At 51.7% G+C, this 21,817-nt stretch overlaps 2 protein-coding genes across 3 annotated transcripts; one reads left to right on the top strand and one right to left on the bottom strand.

Annotated features, from left to right (window-relative positions):
* Positions 1–420: 420 nt before the first annotated feature.
* Positions 421–3,733, bottom strand: polr2d (RNA polymerase II subunit D). 2 transcript variants are annotated; one of them, XM_079732403.1, is made up of 4 exons: positions 3,475–3,733; positions 1,725–1,905; positions 876–971; positions 421–791 (listed from the first exon to the last, which is right to left on the bottom strand). In XM_079732403.1, the coding sequence occupies exons 1-4, from the start codon at positions 3,548–3,550 to the stop codon at positions 713–715; spliced, it is 432 nt and encodes a 143-aa protein (XP_079588529.1). In that variant the 5' UTR covers positions 3,551–3,733; the 3' UTR covers positions 421–712. The 2 variants fall into 2 exon arrangements, with proteins under 2 accessions (XP_079588529.1, XP_079588528.1); XM_079732402.1 differs by having other exon boundaries at positions 421–971.
* A 528-nt stretch (positions 3,734–4,261) lies between these two features.
* Positions 4,262–21,755, top strand: wdr62 (WD repeat domain 62). The gene is given in 32 exon segments (XM_079731763.1): positions 4,262–4,556; positions 4,787–4,878; positions 5,482–5,544; positions 6,290–6,347; positions 6,433–6,603; positions 6,788–6,925; positions 7,018–7,200; positions 7,679–7,830; positions 10,038–10,230; positions 10,554–10,706; positions 12,207–12,352; positions 13,125–13,216; positions 13,333–13,458; positions 13,705–13,790; positions 13,941–14,062; positions 14,501–14,576; positions 14,934–15,045; positions 15,494–15,557; positions 15,636–15,761; positions 15,890–15,999; positions 16,078–16,130; positions 16,546–16,803; positions 16,975–17,066; positions 17,189–17,292; positions 17,366–17,482; positions 17,882–17,990; positions 18,110–18,164; positions 18,257–18,311; positions 20,459–20,522; positions 20,524–20,837; positions 20,958–21,109; positions 21,187–21,755. Coding segments are annotated over 32 exon segments (4,029 nt in total). The 5' UTR covers positions 4,262–4,427; the 3' UTR covers positions 21,451–21,755.
* Positions 21,756–21,817: the final 62 nt, after the last annotated feature.

The raw sequence follows: 21,817 nt of genomic DNA, 5'->3' as shown, positions 1-21,817 counted from the left end.
AATTTGCAGTGGTGGAATGTTGTAGTTCAAGTACGCTTTCACTTGCAGTTACTTTCTAATTTCAAAATTGCACTTTTGAGACTTGAGACAGTTTTGTTTACAGCTCAAGTTTAAACTGTCCAATTTACAAGTTTGCACTTAAAACCTGTTGTTTAAGGTGAAGAGAAAAAATAAAGTACATTTGTATTCTGAAACACAGTTGAGCCATTTTCATTATTTAAGAGCAGATTGAATCGAATCGAATTGTGATTAATCGATTCAGAACCTTATGAATCGAAATCGAATCGATTTAGGAAATTGGCCACGATACCCAGGCCTACTGGTTTGATAGTCCGCCCCGCGGCCCGTGGCGGACGGACCTGAAGGAGCACAGGACGGCGGGGGTCGTCATGCTCTACTGAAGGACACAGTGGATATAAAAAAACATAAAACTCATTTATTGAAAACCTAACAGGGGAATGTAAGAAATGTTGGGCATTGTTTGAGCCGTGATGATGTCATAGTGATGACATCATAGCGGTGACATCACAGCGATGACGTCATAGCGGTGACATCGTCAGTCTGCAAGGGTTGCTGGTTGTATTGTTTCTTAAAAAAAAAATCCTGCTTGACACGCGACAACCTCTGTCCTATCGTGGAGGAGGTGGGGATATGGAGGGGGGAGGAAAATGGAGGAGGGGGGGGGGGGGGGGGGAGGGGGAGCAAGAACTCCTCAGTACTGGAAGCTCCTCTTGGTCTGGATGTCGTCCAGGATCTGCTGCAGCTCCTCGTCTTCAAACCGCCCCTCCAGACTGAGCAGGAAGGAGACACACAAGTCAACAACACACACCTCCTCACAACACACACACACCTCACAACACACACACACAGCTGACCTGGGTATGAGGGCCTTGGCCTCCTCCGCTGCCTCTGGACACAGGTTGGCCAGGCTGGCCAGCTCAAACTTATGGAGCTTCTTCTGCAGCAGGAGGCTGGAACACACACACACACACACACACACACACACACACACACACGTAGAGGACAGCCAGATGGAACACACACACACACACACACACACACACACACACACACACACACACACACACACACACACACACACACACACACACACACACACACACACACACACACACGTTGAGATCAGCCGGATGGAACACACACACACACTTAGTGATAAGCATATGGCTTTATATGCTTATCACAGAGCAAATGGATCTGGGACCAAAATTAATCTTAATCATAATATATACTATTATAAAATACTACTTTACTCCCACAAACATATTCTTACAAAGACTTCTATGGTTCGGATACGAGCTGTCATCAAGAGATATATATTCAAGGTTATTTAATATATTATGTTAAACAGTAGCATAGTATATCAAGTTATGTTAGATATATGAAATTACCAGAGTATGGTAGTATATTAAGTTATGATATATATCATATACACAGAGTAAGGTAGTATATTAAGTTATAATGCATTATATAATATTAACACAGTATGGTGGTATATTAAGTTCTATATTATATGAACAGAGGAAGGTAGTATTGGTATCCGGTTAACGGGTAAACTTTATGAGGTTCTATATTATATGAACAGAGGAAGGTAGTATTGGTATCCGGTTAACGGGTAAACTTTATGAGGTTCTATATTATATGAACAGAGGAAGGTAGTATTGGTATCCGGTTAAAGGGTATAGGGGAGAGGTCTCTCACACCTGCGTACGCTGGCGATGGTCTCGCGGTTCTTGAAGCGGCTGAACCGCGCCGTGTAGTTCAGGGTCTTCATGAAGACCTCCGACAGCTCCTGCTCGTCCTCTGCACTCTCGTTCTGCTGCTTGCGGTGCTCCAGCAGCATGTGAACCTCCGAGTTCAGCAGCGTCTCCGCCGTCTCGAACTCTAGAGCAGGGAGGGGGCGGCGTCATGGGGCACTCAACACGTTCCTGTTACCCCTATTGGTGGGGCTTCAGGCTGTGGGCCCAGGGTCGACTAGTGATGAGGGGACTGCATGCCCAGCGGAAAGATACTGGCTTTATTCTACTGGTAGCAGGATGACCCCTGACCCCTACCTGCTCCTCCACAGGAACACAAGTCTGAATTTAAGCCGCTTTGGTTAAAGGTGACATACTGTACCACCAGGTGTGAGTTTGATTAGCCACTACAAGCCGTTTTGGAAATCGGCCTCTTCTGAAATCACAAGTGGGCGTGTCCACCTGATGTATGCCGGATATATAGGCACCCTTTGCTACAGTCCACTGGGTAGGCTGGTAGACTGGTCTATCCAGCACACATCTAGGTGGACACGCCCACTAGTGATGCCAGATGACGAAGATTTTCAAAACTGCTTGTTACGGCTAATCACACTCACACCTGGTGGTTCAGTATGCCACCTTTAAAAGCGTCTGTTCAGAGCTCACTGACTCAATAGTAAACTGATTACTTAAAAGAAACCACCACAACTATTGAACACAACTGGTGGGTTTAATCCAACACGTGACAAATGAAACACAGGAACCCAGGGAGTATCCAACCAAACATCAGAATCACATGTTGGGTTGTTACAACAACAGAAAGTAAAGGCAGAGGTCCTCCTGCGAGAGATGTGTAGGGATGTACAGACGACAGGAGAGCCACTAGTTAGAGTAACGGACGAGAGGAGAACCACTAGTTAGTTACAGACGAGAGGAGAACCACTAGTTAGAGTAACGGACGAGAGGAGAACCACTAGTTAGTTACAGACGAGAGGAGAACCACTAGTTAGTTACAGACGACAGGAGGTGCTCTAGTTAGAGTTACAGACGAGAGGAGGTCCTCTAGTTAGTTACAGACGAGAGGAGAACCACTAGTTAGTTACAGACGAGAGGAGAACCACTAGTTAGCTACAGACGAGAGGAGAACCACTAGTTAGTTACAGACGAGAGGAGAAACACTAGTTAGTTACAGACGACAGGAGGTCCTCTAGTTAGAGTTACAGACGAGAGGAGGTCCACTAGTTACAGTAACAAACGAGGAGAACCACTAGTTAGTTACAGACGAGAGGAGAGAGGATAGGTTCTCTAGTAGAGGAGAGAGGATAGGTTCTCTAGAGGAGAGAGAATAGGTTCTCTAGAGCAGAGAGGATAGGTTCTCTAGTAGAGGAGAGAGGATAGGTTCTCTAGTAGAGGAGAGAGGATAGGTTCTCTAGAGGAGAGAGGATAGGTTCTCTAGAGGAGAGAGGATAGGTTCTCTAGTAGAGGAGAGAGGATAGGTTCTCTAGTAGAGGAGAGAGGATAGGTTCTCTAGTAGAGGAGAGAGGATAGGTTCTCTAGAGCAGAGAGGATAGGTTCTCTAGAGGAGAGAGGATAGGTTCTCTAGTAGAGGAGAGAGGATAGGTTCTCTAGTAGAGGAGAGAGGATAGGTTCTCTAGAGCAGAGAGGATAGGTTCTCTAGAGGAGAGAGGATAGGTTCTCTAGAGGAGAGAGGAGGTACCTTTGGGGAAGACCAGCTGAGATGCGTCCTCCTCTACATCCCCGACGCCGGTCTGGGACGCGCCTCCCGCCGCCATCCAAACACACACTGAGCCACAACACACACAACACACTCTTCCACACACAACACACACACACTCTTACAAACACAACACGCTCTTCCACACTCTTAGACGGAGGGGGCCGCTATGGTTACCGTCCGAGTGCCCGTGAGGAGACAGACAGGTGAGCTCGTGAGGCGGAGGGTCCGAACAACAGAGCCAAACTCTCTTCTTCTGTTCCCGCTCACGTGTTTCCGACGGTGGGAGGCGCTCTGCTACCCCGTGCGGCGGAAGAGGGAAACACACGCACACGCCATAATAATACCGACTGATTATTTAATTAAAGATAAGGGTCAGAGTTAACGAATGTCGCGACCAGTAAAAGACATGCATAGAGCTAGATATTTGTAAAAAAAAAAAAAATAAAAAAAAAAAATAAAATAAATCTATAATGATTCATGAAAATATGTTAGATGGTATATCTAATTTTGCGTTAGTGTAATAGGAATGTATACATAACTGATACTCCCACCGAAAAAAATCGGAAACAATTTTTTAAAAGAAAATGAGTTTTGTTGTGTTTATATTTATATTATCCAGATTCCGAAATTCTCCGCCCCTTATCGTTAAGGAAGGCTCTGATTGGTCGTGAGTGGAGAGCTCCATCTTGGATTGGTCGCTATTGTATAGTTTAAATTAAGGCCCGCCTCCCCAGGCGAGTGTCAGATTTCACGGTTTTCTCCGCAGCTGAACTTCATCACAAAGTCCTCCATTATCATTATCATTATCAGCAGCACTGTGTTGGACTGTGTTTGGTTTTATTCTATCGGTTCTTTTAAATAGTTTGTCTGGAGGTTGAAAAACACTTCATAAGTGTTCTATTAAAAGTATTACAGACTACTACCGGTGCGCCATGGCAGACCAAGCCGAGCACGGAGCGGCTCCCCCGGCCGCCGCCCGGCCCAGGAGACCCGCTCACAACACCAACCCCAACCTACGACGGAGAAGTCGACAAAGTCAACCGAAGCGGGCGTCTAATCGGGTAAAGTTGTAGTTGTCGTGCTGATTCAACACAGTGTCATTACATCCACTGTTGATTTTGTCAGTGTTCTTCGGCCTCTAAAGAGACCCACCCATCAAATTAAACCCACATCCGACACATGAGCCAGCCAGCCATATAATAACATGGTGTGTGTGTGTGTGTGTGTGTGTGTGTGTGTGTGTGTGTGTGTGTGTGTGTGTGTGTGTGTGTGTGTGTGTGTGTGTGTGTAGGTGCTCTTAGAGAAGGTGTTGGGCATCACCTTGGCCAATGGCAGCAGTCTGGCGTGTGACCCCTCCTCCGGTCTGGTGGCCTACCCCGCTGGGTGAGTTATGTTCCTCCACCCTGGGCTCCTCCATCCTGGGGCCTCAGGAGTTCTACACCCTCCTCAGTCTAGGGTTCTGCAGCCTAGGTTCTCCTCTGCGGGGTGAGTTATAGGTTCTGCAGCCTAGGTTCTCCTCTGCGGGGTGAGTTATAGGTTCTGCAGCCTAGGTTCTTCTCTGCGGGGTGAGTTATAGGTTCTGCAGCCTAGGTTCTCCTCTGCGGGGTGAGTTATAGGTTCTGCAGCCTAGGTTCTCCTCTGCGGGGTGAGTTATAGGTTCTGCAGCCTAGGTTCTCCTCTGCGGGGTGAGTTATAGGTTCTGCAGCCTAGGTTCTCCTCTGCGGGGTGAGTTATAGGTCCTTCACCCTAGGGTTCAACCTAGAGCAAACGCTGAGAATGTACCAATGGAGGGGTTGCACCGTGTTTGTTTTTAAATATAACAAATGGCCTTTGGGGCCCCCAACATATGGGATCATTAGTCGTGTTTCTATTGCATGGCTGATGGCAGCGGGGCCAGTAATGGGTCTCTCTGTGTCTCTGGGGGGGTCTCTCTGTGTCTCTGGGGGGGTCTCTCTGTGTCTCTGGGGGGGGTCTCTGTGTGTTCAGATGCGTCATCGTGCTCCTTCATCCTGCGAAGAACAAACAGAGTCACATCATCAACTCATGCAGGTCAGTGTGTCTCCTCCCTATACTCCTTATCCAATACACTCTGCTCCTTTAGAGGAGGCTTCTATACCTCACCATCTAATGCACTCTCCTCCTTTAAGAGAGGCTTCTATACCTCACCATCTAATGCACTGTCCTCCTTTAGAGGAGGCTTTTATACCTCACCATCTAATGCACTGTCCTCCTTTAGAGGAGGCTTCTATACCTCACCATCTAATGCACTGTCCTCCTTTAAGAGAGGCTTCTTCACCAAGGGTTTTAGAAGCTGTCTCTATAGATGAACCGGTAGGTCTTCAGATGGAGGTTATTGTTGGCTCAATTGGGGATTGTGTGTAGATAGATAGAAAAATACTTTATTGATCCCCAGGGGGAAATTCTTAGTCACAGTTGCTTGAACACACATACAAAATAAACAAGATGATAAAATAAAATACAATATCCACATGGCTGATATGGACGATAAAAGATATGAAACATGAAAGATATGCTTTGGAGAATGTGTGACATGATAGTAGTTCAAATAAGTACGTACAGAAGCCTGCATTAAATATGAACACTAAAAAGGACTAGGGCAAGCATATTAATAATTAAAACGTATAGCAGTGCAAGGATAAAGTTTAAGGAAAACCAGTATTAAAGTGTGTGTGTGTGTGTGTGTGTGTGTGTGTGTGTGTGTGTGTGTGTGTGTGTGTGTGTGTGTGTGTGTGTGTGTGTGTGTGTGTGTGTGTGTGTGTGTGTGTGTGTGTAGGAAGACGGTGTCATCGTTGGCCTTCTCTCCGGATGGGAAGTACCTGGTGTCCGGGGAGGTAAGAAACCCTACCCTCTCATTGGCTGGTTTTGGTCACCTGGTCAGCAGCATCATCAGGACCTCGTGTTTGTGTGTGTGGGCAGAGTGGCCACATGCCGTGTGTGCGCGTGTGGGATGTGTGTGAGCGCTCCCAGCTTGCTGAGGTCCAGAGCCACAAGTACGGCGTGGCCTGCGTGGCCTTCTCCCCAAGCTCCGCCTACATCGTCTCCGTCGGTTACCAGCACGACATGACCGTCAGCGTGTGGGAGTGGAAGGTACACACACACACACACACACACACACACACACACACACACACACACACACACACACACACACACACACACACACACTAAACATAGAGCACGTTGTAAAGTGCACCGAGGCTCGTTGCATCATGATGAGAGACATGGTGGAAAGATCTAGAACATGATGCCGTGTGTGTGTGTGTGTGTGTAGAAGGGCACGGTGATAGCCTCTAACAAGGTGTCCAGCGGTGTGACGGCCGTCTCCTTCTCCGAGGACAGCAGCTCCTTCGTCACCGCAGGGAAACGACACGTCAAGTTCTGGAACCTGGACGCCTCCAGAGAACGCAGGGTGAGACAGGCAGACAGACACCCGTCGCGCCCTTAGCAGAGCGTCTCCGTTCATCCACCGTCTGACCTGTGATTGGCTCGTCCCCCGTGCAGGTGAACAGCACGGTGCCCCTGATTGGGCGGTCCGGGCTCCTGGGGGACTTCAAGGGCAGCGTGTTCTGCGGTGTGGCGTGCGGACGCGGCGCGGCGGCCGCCAACACGTACGCCGTCACCAGCGGGGGGCTGCTCTGTCTGTTCAACAAGAGCCGTGACCTGGAGGCCTGGGTGCACCTCAAGGTGTGTGTGTGTGTGTGTGTGTGTGTGTGTGTGTGTGTGTGTGTGTGTGTGTGTGTGTGTGTGTGTGTGTGTGTGTGTGTGTGTGTGTGTGTGTGTGTGGGGGGGTATTAGCTCTTTATGTTCGCTCCTGTAACGATGCCCCTCTCTGTCCTCCCCCGGTCTCCCCCCTGGTCCCCCGGTCTCCCCCCTCCCCCTGGTCTCCCCCCCTCCCCCCTGGTCCCCCGGTCTCCCCCCTCCCCCCTGGTCTCCCCCCTGGTCCCCCGGTCTCCCCCCTCCCCCCCGGTCTCCCCCCTGGTCCCCCGGTCTCCCCCCTCCCCCCTGGTCTCCCCCCCGGTCTCCCCCCCTCCCCCCTGGTCCCCCGGCCTCCCCCCTCCCCCCTGGTCTCCCCCCTGGTCCCCCGGTCTCCCCCCTCCCCCCCGGTCTCCCCCCTGGTCCCCCGGTCTCCCCCCTCCCCCCCGGTCTCCCCCCTGGTCTCCAGACGGCGTCGGCCCGCTGCCTGGCGGTGTCTGAGTCCTTGGTGTTCTGCGGCTGCTCTGATGGGACGGTGCGTGTCTTCAGCCCCCTCAACCTGCAGTTCATCTCCAGCCTGCCCAGACCGCACCGCCTGGGGGTCCAGCTCCAGCACCAGGGGTTAGTACCCACAGCACCACCACCAGGGGTTAGTACCCACAGCACCACCGCCAGGGGTTAGTACCCACAGCACCACCGCCAGGGGTTAGTACCCACAGCACCACCGCCAGGGGTTAGTACCCACAGCACCACCACCAGGGGTTAGTACCCACAGCACCACCGCCAGGGGTTAGTACCTACAGCACCACCGCCAGGGGTTAGTACCCACAGCACCACCACCAGGGGTTAGTACCTACAGCACTAGTACCACCAGGGGTTAGTACCTACAGCACTAGTACCACCAGGGGTTAGTACCTACAGCACTAGTACCACCAGGGGTTAGTACCCACAGCACCACCGCCAGGGGTTAGTACCCACAGCACCACCGCCAGGGGTTAGTACCCACAGCACCACCGCCAGGGGTTAGTACCCACAGCACCACCGCCAGGGGTTAGTACCTACAGCACCACCACCAGGGGTTAGTACCCACAGCACCACCGCCAGGGGTTAGTACCTACAGCACCACCGCCAGGGGTTAGTACCTACAGCACTAGTACCGCCAGGGGTTAGTACCCACAGCACCACCACCAGGGGTTAGTACCTACAGCACTAGTACCACCAGGGGTTAGTACCTACAGCACTAGTACCACCAGGGGTTAGTACCTACAGCACTAGTACCACCAGGGGTTAGTACCTACAGCACTAGTTCCACCAGGGGTTAGTACCTACAGCACTAGTACCACCAGGGGTTAGTACCTACAGCACCAGTACCACCAGGGGTTAGTACCTACAGCACCAGTACCACCAGGGGTTAGTACCTACAGCACTAGTACCACCAGGGGTTAGTACCTACAGCACTAGTACCACCAGGGGTTAGTACCTACAGCACCACCACCAGGGGTTAGTACCTACAGCACTAGTACCACCAGGGGTTAGTACCTACAGCACTAGTACCACCAGGGGTTAGTACCTACAGCACTAGTACCACCAGGGGTTAGTACCTACAGCACTAGTACCACCAGGGGTTAGTACCTACAGCACTAGTACCACCAGGGGTTAGTACCTACAGCACTAGTACCGCCAGGGGTTAGTACCCTACAGTAGTAATGCGCGATATAAACGATATACGATATAAACAATAAAAAATGGCCTACGATAGAGATTTTAATTATATCGCTCTATCGCGATAATGCATGTTGATGACGCAAAATACAATGTTTAATTTTTGGTTTGGTGCGGTTCCTTTTCACATTGCAATTTTCGCAACAGTGCCAGAATTCGTCAACAAAACTACATGTGTGCAAAGAACGTTAAATCATTGGATAAAAAGGTCTGGGGCGGGGTAAAGCGTTAAAGAAAAATGGGGGGGGGGGGAGGGAAGCACCGGTGAAAGTAAACAATCATGGATATCCAGCGTGATATACATTGATCTGCGGACTTGTCCAACTCCTTCTCCCTCATCCTGACTCGGAATGTTTTAAATGCATCTGCATTTTTAAGTTATGTTTTCCAGCATACTTTTTACTTGCTTTTGTCGGACCGTCGGGTGGTGGCTCAACATGGAGCAAAGAGGAGACGGAATGTCTTTTGGATATCGGACCCAAATATCCAATAGACGTTCCGTCTCCTCTTTGCTACATGTTGAGCAACGTCCCCGAGACCACCTCTCCGGCTGGGTCAACCTCCTTTTGATCGATAAAAAATATCACGTAATCGACAAAAATCGTAACAATCAATGATCGATCATCAATTAATCATGCCCATCCCTAATTGTCAGTACAGTGTCTGTTCCTTATCTAGAAAGACACCCGTTTTTCCTGTTCTCTGCATCTTGGGTGGCATTTAAGAACCAAGGACTTAACCTAAGTGTAGTGCCTTTTAGAATGGTTTGCACTAAAGGAAAGAAACCCAATACTAATTTTATTTATCTGCAACATTATGTTGTATGATTACAGTGTTTCACAATAAATGTCCTCGAAATGACATACTATATTTCTCTTTTTTTTAAAAACATTTAGCAGTTTGGCTTTCCTTAGGTTCTATGTAACCTGTTCTGAATTTGTTCAGATTTTATATTGTGATATATATCGTTATCGCAAGAGGCTGCAATGTATATCGCAATATGGATTTTAGGCCATATCGCCCATCTCTACCCTACAGGACTAGTTGTACCAGGGATTAGTACCCTACACCCTATTTTAAGGTTCTTCTGTTTGGGTTCCCTGCAGGACGGAGTCCCCTGATTGGCCCAGCCAGCCGGTGTACCCGGACACCGCGGGGGTGACCTTTGACCCCCGGGCGGGGCAGCTGACCTGTGTGTATAATGACCACAGTGTGTACGTGTGGGACGTGCAAAACATCCTCAACCCTACCAAGGTGTACTCGGCACTGTACCACAGCGGCTGTGTCTGGAGCGCAGAGGTACTGCAGTAGTTATACGAGTACTATACTCTGGTAGATATACTCTGTACTGTACTCTGGAGCGAAGAGGTACTGCAGTATTGGTGTACAAGTACTATATTCTGGTAGATATAACACTACTACTACAGTACTATAATTACTGTTATACAAGTACTGTAGTAGTAGTGTTACTTGAGTACTATAATAAGCGAGTCTAGTAGATATGCTCTGTACTGTGGAGTGCTCAGGTATTACTTCTGTTATGTGAAATTGTAAAACTCGTATGAGTACTTGAATGGTACTGCTCTAGGGGATGTAAGCTCTCTGATTGGCCGGTTCTCCAGGTGTATCCTGAGGTGGAGGGAGGCCTGCTTCCCGCCTCGTCCTTCCTCACCTGTTCCTCGGACAACACCATCAGGGTTTGGCTCCCGGACGGGCCCCCAGGGCCGGCCCCCGGCCCTCAAACTGGGGGGGCCCCCGCTAACCGCTACAGCAAGGTAACCTCCTGTCCTTACAACCAGCACTACTAACCTGTGCTACACCATGTACCGTACTAGTACTGTTTACACCATGTACCGTACTAGTACTGTTTACACCATGTACCGTACTAGTACTGTTTACGCCATGTACCGTATTAGTACTGTTTACACCATGTAAAGTACTAGTACTGTTTACACCATGTACCGTACTAGTACTGTTTACGCCATGTACCGTACTAGTACTGTTTACACCATGTAAAGTACTAGTACTGTTTACACCCTGTAAAGTACTAGTACTGTTTACACCATGTACCAGACTAGTACTGTTTACACCATGTACCAGACTAGTACTGTTTACACCATGTACCGTACTAGTACTGTTTACACCATGTACCGTACTAGTACTGTTTACACCATGTACCGTACTAGTACTGTTTACACCATGTAAAGTACTAGTACTGTTTACACCATGTAAAGTACTAGTACTGTTTACACCATCTACCGTACTAGTACTGTTTACACCATGTAAAGTACTAGTACTGTTTACACCATGTAAAGTACTAGTACTGTTTACACCATGTAAAGTACTAGTACTGTTTACACCATGTACCGTACTAGTACTGTTTACACCATGTAAAGCACTAGTACTGTTTACACCTTGTACCGGACTAGTACTGTTTACACCTTGTACCGGACTATTACTGTTTACACCATGTACCGTACTAGTACTGTTTACACCATGTAAAGTACTAGTACTGTTTACACCATGTAAAGTACTAGTACTGTTTACACCATGTAAAGTACTAGTACTGTTTACGCCATGTACCGTACTAGTACTGTTAACACCAGTGGTTCCCAAACTGGGGGGAACCACTGGTGTGGAACCTGGGGAACAAGGGTGAGGGTGGTGTAGCAGCACTAAGGTGAGGGAGGTGTAGTAACACTAAGGTGAAGGTGGTGTAGCAGCACTAAGGTGAGGGTGGTGTAGTAGCACTAAGGCGAGGGAGGTGTAGCAGCACTAAGGCGAGGGAGGTGTAGCAGCACTAAGGCGAGGGTGGTGTAGCAGCACTAAGGCGAGGGTGGTGTAGCAGCACTAAGGTGAGGGAGGTGTAGTAACACTAAGGTGAGGGTGGTGTAGCAGCACTAAGGTGAGGGTGGTGTAGTAACTCTAAGGTGAAGGTGGTGTAGCAACACTAAGGTGAAGGTGGTGTAGCAACACTAAGGTGAAGGTGGTGTAGCAACACTAAGGTGAGGGTGGTGTAACAACACTAAGGTGAGGGTGGTGTAGCAACACTAAGGTGAGGGTGGTGTAGTAACACTAAGGTGAGGGTGGTGTAGCAACACTAAGGTGAGGGTGGTGTAGTAACACTAAGCTGAGGGTGGTGTAGTAACACTAAGGTGAGGGTGGTGTAGCAACACTAAGGTGAGGGTGGTGTAGCAGCACTAAAGTGAGGTTGGTGTAGTAACACTAAGGTGAGGGTGGTGTACCAGCACTAAGGCGAGGGTGGTGTGTTTCAGGACCTGGTGAGGGTGGTGTACGTGGGAGGCGACACTCAGCACCTGCAGGACGCCGCCGGGGCTGATGGGAAATCAGGCGTCCGGGTCCTCGGAGTCAGCCCTGATGGACGCCACATCGCCGCCGGCGACCGCAACGGAAACCTGCGGTGTGTGTGTGTGTGTGTGTGTGTGTGTGTGTGTGTGTGTGTGTGTGTGTGTGTGTGTGTGTGTGTGTGTGTGTGTGTGTGTGTGTGTGTGTGTGTGTGTGTGTGTGTGTTACATATACTGTGTGTGTTTGTGTTACGTATACTGTAGGGATCGACCGATATGGATTTTTTAGGGGCGATACCAATTTCATTTTCATCAGCCTTAGCCGATAAACGATATGCCAACACCGATTTTTCTTGAGCCGATTACCCTGGAAATCCAGAGTTCTCGCGAGAGCACAATTTGAATTTGCTCAGCGAGTCACTCTGGGAACGAGCAATATACTTGTGTATATTCTGGGCGTCCCCTGGCCCAGAACATTAATCAATCACATCGATGTATCAATATAGGCGGGCCAAAAGCGTTGTTGTTTTGCCGACCGGATACAGCAAGAGTCTTATCTATTGGTTAGCTCCGCTGGCCTGGATACGTCACCCCTTGTATTCTTCTGATATTTTCATATGCATGCTTGGTGCGACCCCTCAAGTTGGGCCATTTTCATTACTCGTTGCCAGACCCTGCAGCTTTCTAGATGTGGGTCTGGATTTCCAGGCTAAGCCTTCCTCAATTTACATAATAAAAATGACACAATGATGATAATGTTAAAATGTCTCAATTTAAAAAAATGAACATTTATTGAACTGTAAATCATGGAAAAAAAACAAATAAAAATCGTGTGTGTGTGTGTGTGTGTGTGTGTGTGTGTGTAACGTATACTGTGTGTGTGTGCAGTGTGTTTGGTGGGCGGAGCCTGGAGGAGCTGGCGCAGATCGAGGCTCACGACTCGGAGGTGTTGTGTTTGGAGTTCTCACCTGCTGATACAGGTGAGCTTCCTGCCTAGATGATGGTGTGGTGATGAAGATGGTGTGGTGGTGATGATGAAGACCATATGATGGCGGTGATGATGATGATGATGATGATGAAGACTTGGTGTCTCCAGGTGTGAAGCTCCTGGCCTCGGCCAGCAGAGACCGTCTGATCCACGTCTTCAACCTGGAGAACAAATTCAGCCTGCAGCAGAGCCTCTACGACCACTCTGGGTCCATCACCGCCATCAAGTTCACTGGTAATACTACCACATACTAGATACTGTGTACTGTATACTATATACTGGATACTAGATACTACTGCACCTCTACCACCTCTCACCTACATCACCGCCATCAAGTTCACTGGTACTGCTACTACTACTTTATACTATATACTAGCCATACTTCCTGTGTTGTAGGTCCTACTTCCTGTGTTGTAGTAGCTGTTTCTTGTGTTGTAGGTCCTACTTCCTGTGTTGTAGTAGCTGTTTCCTGTGTTGTAGGTCCTACTTCCTGTGCTCCGAGTGCAGCGGTCAGCCTGGTGAGCTGTGGAGCCGATAAGAGCATCTACTTCCGCCGGGCGGAGCAGGTGGGTCTACTTCCTGTGGGGTTAGTACCTGTGGGTCTGCGCCCTCTGGGGTTAGTTGCTGTGGTTCTGTGGCCTGCGGGGTGAGGGTTAGGAGAGGGTGTCGTTCCCCCCCCGGTCCTGATGGTCTCTCTCTCCCACTTCCCCCTCCAGACGGCGGAGGGCGTGGTGTTCTCCAGGAGCCACCACGTGGTGGAGAAGACCACTCTGTACGACATGGACCTGGACCCATCCCGCCGCCACGCCGCCGTCGCCTGCCAGGACCGCAACATCCGGTGGGGCTGCTGCACGGGCCAGGTTCTAGGGGAGACTCCTGGTTCTGATGCTTCGTTCTGTGTGGTTCTACTGGTTCTGTATGGTTGGAGTGTGTTGGTGGTTCTGTGTGGTTCTAGTCGAGTGTGTTGGAGGTTCTGTGTGGTTCTAGTGGAGTGTGTTGGTGGTTCTGTGTTGTTCTAGTGGAGTGTGTTGGTGGTTCTGTGAGGTTCTAGTGGAGTGTGTTGGAGGTTCTGTGTGGTTCTAGTGGAGTGTGTTGGAGGTTCTGTGAGGTTCTAGTGGAGTGTGTTGGAGGTTCTGTGTGGTTCTAGTGGAGTGTGTTGGAGGTTCTGTGTGGTTCTAGTCGAGTGTGTTGGCGGTTCTAGTGGTTCTGTGTGCCTCTAGTGTACTGTGTTCGAGGTTCTCGCTTTGGTTCTGAAGGACCTGGTTGTTCTCCTCAGGGTCTACGAGGTGGAGACGGGGAAGCTCCAGAGATGTCTGAAGGGGTTCTCCAGTGACGATGGAGCCGTGCTGAAGGTAGGAAGCGGACTGACTCCTGGCTCTGGATGAGAACGTTCTCCGGTCAGGAGCTAGAAGGCAGACTGACTCCTGGCTCTGGATGAGAACGTTCTCCGGTGGAGAGCTAGAAGGCAGACTGACTCCTGGCTCTGGATGAGAACGTTCTCCGGTGAGGAGCTAGAAGGCAGACTGACTCCTGGCTCTGGATGAGAACGTTCTCCGGTGAGGAGCTAGAAGGCAGACTGACTCCTGGCTCTGGATGAGAGCGTTCTCCGGTGAGGAGCTAGAAGGCAGACTGACTCCTGGCTCTGGATGAGAGCGTTCTCTGGTGGAGAGCTGGTGAGGTCAGCGCCTGTAAGCAGATGTTCTGTTCAGGTGCAGGTGGATCCGTCCGGCTGCTTCCTGGCCACCAGCGGCTCCGACCGCAGCATCTCCATCCTGGACTACGAGACGGAGGAGACGGTGGTGACCCTGTTCGGACACTCGGGTAAACCACTGACCTCTGACTCCCAGTGGGACCGGCCCCACCCAGTCTCGTGTGGGGCTGCTCGCTTATGGGAAAAAATCATAATCACGATTATTTTGTTCAACATTGAAGTCTTGATTATTTATGAGTTTGAAAGCATGATGCATTTTTTTATAATTTCTCTCCAAAAAAAACACTTTGTAAAGGAGAACTTTGAAATTTATCCTTAAAAGAATACAAAAAATGGTCAAATAGAAAATTATGTCCAGATATGTATCCAGCTGCTTATATTCACCTGAAATATATATCTATATTAAAAAAATCGCTTCAACTCGATTATATTAGTTTGGTGATCGTTTCATCCTAAAATCGAATTCGCAATCAAAATTCAATTAATCGCCCAGCCCCAGCTCCCAGTAGGACCAGGCCAGCCCAGTCTCTTGCTCATGTCCTGTCTTGGTTTCCGCAGAGATCGTCACCAGCATGAAGTTCACCCTGGACTGCCGGTACCTGGTCACCGTGTCTGGAGACAGGTGAGCTGTCCTCTGTGCTCTCCAGCTGTGAGCGTCCTCCGGCTCTCTGTGCGTTCCTCACGCTGGCTGTTCTTCCAGCTGTGTGTTCCTGTGGCGACTGGACTCCCAGATGACCAACACCATGAAGAAGACACTGGCCCGGAGGAGGCTGGAGGCGGGGCTTATTGTCGACAGCAGACCAACCAGCAAGCAGCTCCCCATCAGGTCGGACCCCCCCGACTGAATGCTCCTAGATCCTGTGTGAAATGCATGAGGCTCGGAGGAAGCCTGGTTAGCGGGTGACTTAGAGTGGTGGTGCTTCGGGAGTCTAAATTCACTCTGGTCTGTTCCAGGAGGGAGACCTTCATCGCTCTACCTGCAGGCAAGCTTCCTCTTCCTCCCACCCTGGAGGAGGACACAGAGGCTCCTCCTGAGACCCCCGCCCGCCTGCTGCCCCCAGAGGGTGAGGGACGCTCCTCCACCCACCCGTCAGTGTGTTGTTGAGGGTGTAGCCCTGTGCTGACGGTGTTTCTGTCCACAGAGTCGCTGCTCCTCGAGACCAACGGCAAGCTGCCCATGTGGTTCCGCAAGCTGGTGAGTCAGACGCTAGTGCTAGGCTAAAGAGCACCATGCTAGGCTGAAGAGCACCATGCTAGGCTGAAGAGCACCATACTAGGCTAAAGAGCAACATGCTAGGCTAATGCCAGGCTAAAGAGCACCATGCTAGGCTAAAGAGCAACATGCTAGGCTAATGCCAGGCTAAAGAGCACCATGCTAGGCTAAAGAGCAACATGCTAGGCTAATGCCAGGCTAAAGAGCACCATGCTAGGCTAAAGAGCAACATGCTAGGCTAATGCCAGGCTAAAGAGTACTGTATATGGCGCGGTCCATAGTGATATGACGAGCGGTGTTGATAGAAAGGACAGACGGAAAAGACGTGCTGAAAAAAAATTGTGTGTGTGTGTGTGTGTGTGTGTGTGTGTGTGTGTGTGTGTGTGTGTGTGTGCAGGAGGGCGACGCGGGCCTCCAGGTACCTGCGGTCCCACGCGGGCGCTGGGCTCAGCAGGCCTGCCCCCTCACTATCTACAGCCCCCCCGCCGCAGGCCACGCCTCCCCCGACCTGGGGGAGGAGCCGGGGGAGGAGCCGGACGAGGAGCAGGACGAGGAGCAGGACGAGGAGGGCCTCTTCCACCCCCAGAGTTTGGACAGCCTGCTGGGCAGCTTGGAGGAGGAGCAGGAGGAGCAGGAGGTGCAGGAGGAGCAGGAGGTGGGCTGACCCCACACATTCACATCAGGGGAGCCGAGAGCCTGCTGTAGCCAGCTCTGCTGTGATTGGTCAGGCTGTAGCCAGCTCTGCTGTGATTGGTTAGGCTGTAGCCAGCTCTGTTGTGATTGGTCAGACTGTAGCCAGCTCTGTTGTGATTGGTCTGTCCTCTAGGCTGCTGAGGAGCCCTCTGAGCCGATTGACTGTGCAGCCACTGACATCATGAGCCAAACCTTTGTTTCATCTTCCACCTTTACGACAGAAGGGTGAGTAACATGGTAACCAGGTTAAATACTGCAGGAATACAGGTTAAATACTGCAGGATTACCAGTTAAAGTGTGTGTGTGTGTGTGTGTGTGTGTGTGTGTGTGTGTGTGTGTGTGCGCAGGGACTTCGAGGTGCAGGCAGCAGAGCAGCGTGGTGTTCGTCAGGGGGCAGAGCTGAGCCAGGACTCCGCCTACTGCGACGGATCGGCCGGATACCAGCAGGACGGTACGCACGCGTGTGTGTGGACAGGAAGTGATGTATGTGGACAGGAAGTGATGTAAAGCGGTCCCTCCCCCAGACACGGACTCCCTGAGCCAGGCCAGCTCCCTGGGGAGCTCAGGGGTGGAGGAGGAGGAGGTGGAGGAGAACCCCGGCCTGATGAAGACCCACTTTGACACCCTGGCCACGCCCACAGGTCTCACTCACTCACTCACTCAATCACTCACTCAACACCATCACTCGCTCGCTCGCTCGCTCGCACACTCACTCACTCACTCAACACCATCACTCACTCACTCACTCACTCACTCAACACCATCACTCACTCACTCACTCACTACCATCACTCACTCAACCCCATCACTCACTCATTAGACCGGTGTTTCTCAGCCTTCTAAAGGCTGTGATCCTAACATCGTGGTCACTAAGCCCAGGTACCTTTTTGAACTTGACCTTTGACCTCTATAGAGCGTTTATACCTGACCTTTGACCTCCGCAGAGCGTGTTGAACCTGACCTTTGACCTCCGCAGAGCGTGTTGAACCTTACCTTTGACCTCCGCAGAGCGTGTTGAACCTGACCTTTGACCTCCGCAGAGCGTTTCGACACCGACCTGCGTGCGCTGCAGGTGCAGGAGCGGCCGTTCCTCAACCCCCGCCTCAGTATCTCCACGCGCTTCCTGTCGCGCTTCCAGGACCGCCTCCGGTGAGTACCGCCCCGGACCCCCTTGGTCCCACCCATTGGCCCCTGACCCCCTGGGTCCCACCCATTGGCCCCCGCCCCTGACCCCCTTAGATGTGTTGATTCTTGTGTTGTGCTTTCAGACTCGCCCCCCCGCACTCCCTCCCTCCCCCCATCTCTGAGGAACCCTGTCAACAGGTAGGTCACATGACCTGCACTCACATGACCTCCTCCTGTCACATGACCAGCCGGTGTCTGTCCCGTGTGTCTGACCGGTGTTCCCCCTTCAGGTGACCCGGCCCCTGCGGCCCGCCCAGGAGACCCCGTCAAACCCCAGGAGAGGAGGTGAGCTTCAGAGAGGAGCACTGGGGTACTGTAGAGAGTACTACTGGGGTACTGTAGAGAGTACTACTGGGGTACTTTAGAGAGTACTACTGGGGTACTGTAGAGAGTACTACTGGGGTACTGTAGAGAGGAGCACTGGGGTACTGTAGAGAGTACTACTGGGGTACTTTAGAGAGGAGCACTGGGGTACTGTAGAGAGTACTACTGGGGTACTTTAGAGAGGAGCACTGGGGTACTGTAGAGAGTACTACTGGGGTACTTTAGAGAGGAGCACTGGGGTACTGTAGAGAGGAGCACTGGGGTACTGTAGAGAGGAGCACTGGGGTACTGTAGAGAGGAGTACTACTGGGGTACTGTAGAGAGGAGTACTACTGGGGTACTGTAGAGAGGAGTACTACTGGGGTACTGTAGAGAGGAGTACTACTCGGGTACTGTAGAGAGGAGTACTACTGGGGTACCAGGTCTACTGTAGTTCTTTAGAGACTAGTACTTCAGAGAGTAGGACTGGGGTACTTAAAAGAGTAGTATTGTAGTACCAGGTCTACAGTGATACTTTAGAGAGTACTACTTTAGAGAGTAGTACTGTACTACCAGGTCTACTGCAGTAGTTTAGAGAGTTCTACTGTAGTACTTTAGAGAGTAGCACTGTAGTACTGGGTCTACTGTAGTACTTTAAAGATTTAGCCTGGACATCTAGACGCCCCTAGCGGCAGAAAGTGTGCAGCCAGGGGAGTCTAGCAACTCTCCGTTAGCCCGCGAGCTGGAAGAACCAAACTAGGGTCCGGCCAATCACATCATGGATAGAGTCAGTGGGCGGGCTTCACATAACGCCGACTGAGTTACCACGGTCCCTTGTGAAGTCTGTGCGGTCCCTGCTACATGATTGATTGTAGCACTATCCAATTGCGTGCAGAGGGACTTTGAAAGACAGCCGCTTATCCAACCCCTTGGATTGAGCCGTGCCAATGGAGTGTTCCCAGACACAACATCTTGATTGGTCTGGCTCGCCAGGCGTTTAGAGAGTAGTGCTCCCAGTACTTAAGAGAGTATTACCAGGTCTACAGTAGTACTTCAGAGAGTAGAACAGTAGTACTGTAATACTGCCCGTTGTACTGTAATCGTACTGGCACTACTATTAGTTTAATATGTAATGCGGCCCCATTGTTTTTAATCCATACTTCAACCTCTTCTGTTCAGCAGCCGACACAAACGCTAACTTTACAAAGCGTTGGGCCAAAGCCCCTGGTATGAGAGGTACTACATCCTGTTGAGTGGGTCACATCCTGTCTCATGTCCCGCCCCTTGCTACCCCTACCTTTGGTAACACGTAGTGGTTTACTCTGAAAGGGCATTTAACTCGATTCTACCATGACAGTCCAGCTTCATACGGACCTGTCACTGTCCGCAACAATAGCTTCGTTTCGGAGGGGGGGGGGGGGGGGGGGGAGGGATCATGACATCATCGTCCGATTTGGAGAACTCCGATCCCGGCCAATGATGTCATAGGTCGACCTCCACGTGTGGGCGGGGACTACGACCACACCCCCTAATCTGGCGCTCACTCAAGCAGCTCCTGGATTGGCCCGACAGCCCTCCACTCTAGTGAGGCTGTTGAGGGCCCTCCCCCCGGACTCCAGGAGAAGACGGACCGGCCTGCTTCCCCATCAGCCCCTGCTCCCCAACCGGTCGCTACGGCGACGCAAAACCCTGGCGGTCATCTACTGCCGAGGAGGGCTGGGAGGTGTGTGGTCGACCGCACCCCAGGGGCGGGGCTAGAGGGCACTGGGGGTGTGGCTAGTGGACCCTAAACGGGCGTGGCTTGCGGGCACAGGCTGGTGCCTGGTGGTGTGATGTCTGAAGGTGGTGCAGCGGTAACTAGAGCGCAGCGTGTCGGTGTCTGAACACAGGGTTGGTTTGAGGTCCGCTGGGGTCTCCCGTCACCTGGGGGGTTGGTCTGGGGTTGGATGGTCCCACCTGGGGGGTTGGATGGTCCCACCTGGGGGGTTGGATGGTCCCACCTGGGGGGTTGGTCTGGGGTTGGATGGTCCCACCTGGGGGGTTGGATGGTCCCCCCTGGGGGGTTGGTCTGGGGTGAGCGTGGTGTTTGGGGTCAGAGTGTAACGAGCTCCTCATGTCTTGGTTCCCAGAAGAGCTCCCAGACAGGACCCTGTCCCCCAGTCTGCCCAGTGAGGGGCCCAGTGAGGGGCCCCCCCCCCCCTGCCTCCTCCTCCCCCATGGAGGAGGAGGAGGTGCAGACCCTCCCCTCCTCTGTACGCGGCCCCTCTCCGTCTCCAGCGGTTGCCCCGGGCGACCCCACCGCTCCCGGCCCCTCCCCCCAGAGGACCCCGTGTCTTGTAGCCGCGGCGTTGCCGTGCCAACGGGCTGTCCTGACCGACAGCGAGGCTCGGAGCAGCGTCTCAGGAGGTCAGGGGGCGGCGGCATCAGCTGACCCCTCCTCCCCCTCCCACTCCTCCTCCCCCAGGGGGGGTGCCAGCCTACAGGAGGTCCTCTCCGCTCCAGCTGAAGGTATGACTCCTCCTCCTCCTCCTCCTCCTCCTCCTCCTCCTCCTCCTCCTCCTCCTCTAGAGACTGGAGTGCCTGATGCTCCTGGCTGCTGCGTTGTGAGAACTGTCCCCCTCTCTGCAGGCCTGGAGCCCCCCAGCCTGGAGCCCGTCAGCCTGGAGCCTTCCCCCAGCCTGGAGCCCCCGACCCTTGAGCCCCCCAGCCTGGAGCTCTGTCAGCAGGCTGCTCAGGAGCTGCGGCGGTCGGTGCAGCGAGCGCTGAACCTGCAGCGGAAGGTCGGTACGGGGTCAGGGGGCGGAGCCACAGGGCGGGGGAGGGGCCAGGTGTGTGACTTCATGTCCTCTCTCTGCAGGTGGCCGGCGTGTGTGCGTCCGAGCGGCGTGTCGCCATGGCGACTGTCCTCGAGGAGGCGCTGGCCTCCGCCCACAACGACCTCGGCGCCGTCTGCCCGTCTTACAGGAAGTGCGGCCCTGACTCCGCCCCCCCGCCACCGGAGGCTGACGATAGGACGATGGAGCTGCTGGAGAGATACTCTGACCTTCTGCTGAACATGACCCGTGGCAAAGTGGAGCAGCAAAGCATCATGGGAGTCGTGGACAACCCTGGGTCGCACTAGCAGCAAAGCATCATGGGAGATATTGACTTCCCTTGCTCGCAGCAAAGCAAGATGTCAATGTTCCTCATCTTCATGTAAATGTTTTGTATAAAGGTTTTATATTTAAGTATTTAATTAGAGTTTTGTTTAAATATCTGAACTTTTTAATGATATGTATCATTTTTATACTTTTGGGAGGAATGGAAAACAGGTTTTCAGTGGTCCCCATAGCAGCACGTCCTATTATGGGATGTGCTGTGCGGTCAGCTCAGGACACGCCTCCGCATTCAGTCAGTATTAAAGTTTTAAAGTTTCAGCTTTGCTCTCAGAGCCGTGAATAAAAGCATCGTTCGAATGACTATGTCTCCTGTGATCATTGGCTAACCGG

This window comes from Pollachius pollachius, assembly GCF_949987615.1.
Source record: "Pollachius pollachius genome assembly, chromosome: 3".
NCBI lineage: Eukaryota > Metazoa > Chordata > Actinopteri > Gadiformes > Gadidae > Pollachius > Pollachius pollachius.
Note: the sequence above shows the minus strand (reverse complement) of the source record. Positions and strands in the feature narration are given on the sequence as shown.

Excerpts from the sequence above, each read along its gene's own strand:
- polr2d (XM_079732402.1), bottom strand. The coding sequence starts at position 3,550 with ATGGCGGCGGGAGGCGCGTCCCAGACCGGCGTCGGGGATGTAGAGGAG. Across the intron at positions 1,906-3,474 it reads TCAGCTGGTCTTCCCCAAAG|AGTTCGAGACGGCGGAGACG; the intron begins GTACCTCCTCTC and ends TCCCTGCTCTAG. Across the intron at positions 972-1,724 it reads ACCATCGCCAGCGTACGCAG|CCTCCTGCTGCAGAAGAAGC; the intron begins GTGTGAGAGACC and ends TGTGTGTTCCAG.